Raw genomic sequence first — 5000 nt, 5'->3', positions numbered from 1 at the left:
ACACACACACACACACACACACACACACACACACACAACATCCTAAATAGAGGTGAAGAGCAAGGACTCTCACCTACGCTCACTAATGTGCTGCCAGCCATCTTCTGCATGTATCTGGATTTTTGCATGGACTGTATTTATCATGTCTTGTCCCGGGACTGCACACTGATGCATCATGGGAAGAATTCCCCGTGAGCAAGGTCAATGAAGGACGCCCCCGTCAGGTCCGTGATGAATCTGATTTACGCATGCAGGTTGAGCAGAGAGAGAATGACCGAGACCTTGACATTTTCCCCGTGATAAATGAGACCTTCACCTGCAGCCAGGGGGCGCTATCCCAAAGTGATTATGCTAGAGCAGTGATTCTCAAATGGGGGTACGCGGACCCCTAGGGGTACGTTGGGGTACTGCAGGGGGTACGTGAGATAAAAATAAAAAAGGTTAATTAAAAAAATACTATGCATGATTACAAAAATAATCTTAGTACAATAAGTTAAATAGAGAACACCATTTTATATAAAATATTCCTTGAACCACTAAGGGGGTCTGTAGGTGCCATAACGCTACAAGTTCATTATTTGTATTATTATTATTTGTTTATTTGAGGTAATTGTCACATGGGTGTGGTTTGGTTATATAAGTCACCTGTTTGATGTCGAGGGCGGATGACAGAGGGCGAGTACTTCAATTGGAAAAACTCCTTGGAAAAATCTGTTTTAATTTCTTTTCGTTATATATATTTTTTCATGCTTGAAGCTGAAAATCTATATTACTATGTTGTAATTATTTATTTCGGCTTTTTCTGTCAAAAAAGTCCAGGGTCGGTCAGGGGGTACCTTGGCTGAGAAGATGTTTCAAAGGGGGAACATTACTGAAAAACGTTTGAGAAGCTCTGAGCTAGAGCACCAAACCTACTGATTGGAAATCATTTCATTGATCACCTTGAAGCAGACACATTTAAAACACAGATGCTGGAAAACACCTCTGTCTGTTGGACGTAAAGGTGTTTAGCCTAGAAAATAGGCAATATAGGCCAAACGCAATATTTCAAATTAATTTCAATAATAAACTATATTTGTATTTGACAATTGATTTTAAACTGAAACCAGGACAAAAGCAAGCAATACATGTGTTTCAATCTATGGTTTCAATCTATGGTTTCAATCTATGGTTTCAATCTCTGGTTTCAATCTATGGTTTCAATGCTAGTTTATTTGTGTGTTTTTCAAAAATTCTCATCATGAAAGAATATGGAAAACATTTCTATCCAATTTCTAAGTGTCTTTGAGATTCAGGGATTATATGGGCAGTATATAATAATAATCTAATTTAACAAATAGGTGTTCATTACACCCTTACATTTTATGTTCAAGACTCTTTAACGTACATTTGACCTGGGATTTAGCTCTGGATTTAATACGGGAATTTAATTTGAGGATCTATATGAAAGCTAAGCAGAGAAGGAGTGTCTATATTTCTGTTTTTGGTGCTATTCGACGTGGTATTGATGATATTTTTGCAGCGAGACAACAAAACAACAGCTTGATGTCTTGTGTGTCTGCTTCTGTGTTGTTTTTAACCCGCTGTTATAATAAACACACAGACGTGTTTTTTTCCATGGCGGTTCGAGGTATTTGAGTCTCCTCAGACCTCTAACCCTGAACACTAAGAGCAGACCTCCTCGCCACATGCACTTCCTGTCTGCTGGGAGGTGTAGTTTAAAGCTTGGCTGCGATGCGGCACGCTGAGAGTGTGAATATCCTTAATTACAGTGAACCACAGGCAACCGCGCAGATTCCAAAATAGCTAAATGAATCGCAGCTTCAGCACAAACAAAGAGAGAAAATAACAAATCGTTGGAGCCGCCCTTCTGATGGACGCACAGGACTTCATTTAGTGCATAATCACAATGTAATACTTCCTTTAATCAAGTGTTTTAAGAGCCGGTCTGCAGCGGTTAAGGTCTTCAATGGATTTAATCTAATAAGGAACAAATCAATGTTCTGTTCCAGGGAGAAATGACCACAAACACAAAGGCACAGATACATCACATGATAATACATGGGTTATGATTGCTGCAGAAAGATGGCACACACCACATGCTGCTACACACGATGAAGCACAGCGAGAGGAAGAAGAACGAAAGATAAAAATAATAATAATAATAATACATACACCGGGGAGGGGGATGACCTGGACCTGGTCACACTGGAGAAAACAAACGGAGAGAAAAGGGAGGGAAATATTGGGTGGAGAAAACAGAAAAAGGAATGAAAAAACGTCTATATTCTGATCAAATGTGCAGGCAGAAAGAAAAGAGAAGCAGAGGGAGAGAAAGTGAGAACGAGTTGCTGAAAAACAAACATAGCTGCCATAGTAACAAACACGGCTGGCCAGAAATCCAGAAACAGTACACTGCTGGGAGCCGGGCCAACTTCACAGGAACAAGGCTTTTTATGGAGAGGTTCGCTCGGTTCACTCTGAATTCATGGGAGCTCATCTTGTGCTTGAGGAAAAGTAGAAGTACTCAGATCTTGTGCTTCGGTAAAAGTAGAAGTACTCAGACCTTGAGTGAAAGTAGAAGTACTCAGATCTTGAGTGAAAGTAGAAGTACTCCGATCTTGAGTGAAAGTAGAAGTACTCAGATCTTGTACTTGAGTAAAAGTAGAAGTACTCAGGTCTTGTACTTGAGGAAAAGTAGAAGTACTCAGATCTTGTACTTGAGGAAAAGTAGAAGTACTCAGATCTTGTGCGTGAGGAAAAGTAGAAGTACTCAGACCTTGAGTGAAAGTAGAAGTACTCAGATCTTGTACTTGATTTAAAAGTAGAAGTACTCAGATCTTGTAATTTAGTAAAAGTAGAAGTACTCAGATCTTGTTCTTGAGTAAAAGTAGAAGTACTCAGATCTTGTACTTGAGTAAAAGTAGAAGTACCAGAGTGTAGGAATACTCTGTTACAGTAAAAGTCCTGCATTCAAAATGTTCCTCAAGTAAAAGTAGAAAAGTATTCTCATCAAAATATAGTGAAAGTAGCGACAGTAAAAGTAGTCATTGTGCAGATTGGTCCATTTCAGAATAATATATATGATATGTTTTATAATGATTGATCATGAAAGTGTTCTCAAAGCTGGTAAAGGTGCAGCTAGTTTGAATGACTTTGTATACTGCAGGGTAGCTGGTGGATTTACTCCAGGTGGAACTAAAGTCTGATTTAACACTTGATTAGATTTCACATCATTCATCCAGATCTGTGAAGTAACTAAAGGTATTAAATACATGCAGGGGAGTCAAAGTACACCATGTACCTCAAAATTGTAGTTGAGTAGAAGTATGAGTTTCTCAAAATTGTACTTAAGTGCAGTACTTGAGTAAATCTACTTGGTTACTTCACCCCAGTGTTTACAGGTAGTGGAAATGTGCTCCATTTATAGCCCTCTGTACCTTCAGAGCGATGTGTTTGCGGAGACTTTTGGCGCCTTTTCCCGCTTCACACATCCTCACTACACTGGTCAGAGTGTGTGTGAGGAGAGGGGGAGGCGTAGGTGCCCAGCAATCCATCAAACACACGCACGCGCGCGCACACACACACACACACACACACACACACACACACACACACACACACACACACACACACACACACACACACACACACACACACACACACACACACACACACACACACACACACACACACACACACACACACACACACACACACACAGACCCCACTTTATGGGGGATTAAAAGCAGTACAAGTGTTGTCATGGTAAGAGCGAGTGTGTCTACAGTGTGTGTGCGTGGGCAGATATCGAAGAATGCGAGATGGGAAGCCAGCCCGTATTTTTCAAGCAGCCGATGGTAAACAAGCTCTCGGTTCAACGGGTTTGAAGCAGCTGGAAAAAATGTTGTGGAGGGAGCTCAGCCTCAGCTCTCTGGAGGAGAAAGCAAACTCCTAACAAGCTCTCAAACAAATCACTGGATCTCTGCTGTCATAAAACATCAAGAAACACACGGAGCTTCACCTTGGGAGGACTGCCGTTCTCCTCGGGCGGCGGGGGCAGGGCCAGGGTCTTGTTGTTGGAGGGTGGGGGGTCCGCGTGGTAGTCATTGTAGTTTCGGAAGCAGCAGAAGAAGGGGCTGAAGATGCTCCGGCTGCCATGCTTCTTTAGGCTGCTGTTGGACTGGGAGACTGAAAGAGATAAGGAGAAGAGAGAGTGAGGTTATCTGCATTTAGACGAAGTTTCAGCAATACCAGAAACACTTATTTCAAAGAGCCTTGTTACGCTTTTCGGGGTGTTCCCTCTCCTGTAGTGTTGTATAGGTTCCTGTGCACGCACATGTTCTGCCAAGGCTAAAATGTCCCCCCATGCCATAATAACACGATGTCTTGACTTGAAGCTTTTGCATTCATTAAGACGCTCTCTGAATCACATGCACTTCCACCTTGAAATCGTCTAGACTTTACCTTGAGGAGATGCATGACAGAACGAGAATAATTATGCAAAAGGGCAATAAAATAAACTTGACCCTGCCTATTTCAAAGTCTGTGTAATGTCCGATGCTCCGTATGACGGCTCGTTGTCAGACAGACTGTGTTTCACACGCATCGTCGCATCACAGTGACAGAAAGCGGCTGAGACGTACAGTTTGTGCTGCAACACAGCGAGGGAGCGCAGGGACAAAAATAGCCTTCACCAGAGGCCTGTGGGAAGCCAGGCCGCTTAATTAACGTCAAGAGCAAGAGTAATATCAGATATGGGAGGGAAAGCGGCAGAAAATATGACAATTAAAGAGAAATATGATTTCAAATGAAAAGCAAATTAGAATCTATGTTTTGGAAACAAACCCAGTTATTTTCACATGTTTGGGAATACTGAGGAGAAAACACACACACACACACACACACACACACACACACACACACACACACACACACACACACACACACACACACACACACACACACACACACACACACACACACACACACACACACAC

At 41.9% G+C, this 5000-nt stretch overlaps 1 protein-coding gene across 2 annotated transcripts in view; it reads right to left on the bottom strand.

The window, feature by feature from the left end:
- Nucleotides 1–5000, bottom strand: part of ctdspla (CTD (carboxy-terminal domain, RNA polymerase II, polypeptide A) small phosphatase-like a) — a 42703-nt gene that overhangs the window by 13299 nt on the left and 24404 nt on the right. The window contains exons 2-3 of one of the 2 annotated variants that reach the window (XM_079661209.1): nt 4025–4191; nt 2176–2208 (exon numbers count right to left, since the gene is read on the bottom strand). In XM_079661209.1, the coding sequence (XP_079517335.1) occupies nt 2176–2208; nt 4025–4191 (200 nt within the window). The remainder of the gene's footprint in view (nt 1–2175; nt 2209–4024; nt 4192–5000) is intronic. The other variant, XM_079661210.1, reaches the window with a different exon arrangement.

Source organism: Notothenia rossii, assembly GCF_949606895.1.
Source record: "Notothenia rossii genome assembly, chromosome: 12".
Taxonomy (NCBI): domain Eukaryota; kingdom Metazoa; phylum Chordata; class Actinopteri; order Perciformes; family Nototheniidae; genus Notothenia; species Notothenia rossii.
The sequence above is the reverse complement of the archived record's forward strand: the minus strand, read 5'-3'. Positions and strand labels throughout refer to the sequence as shown.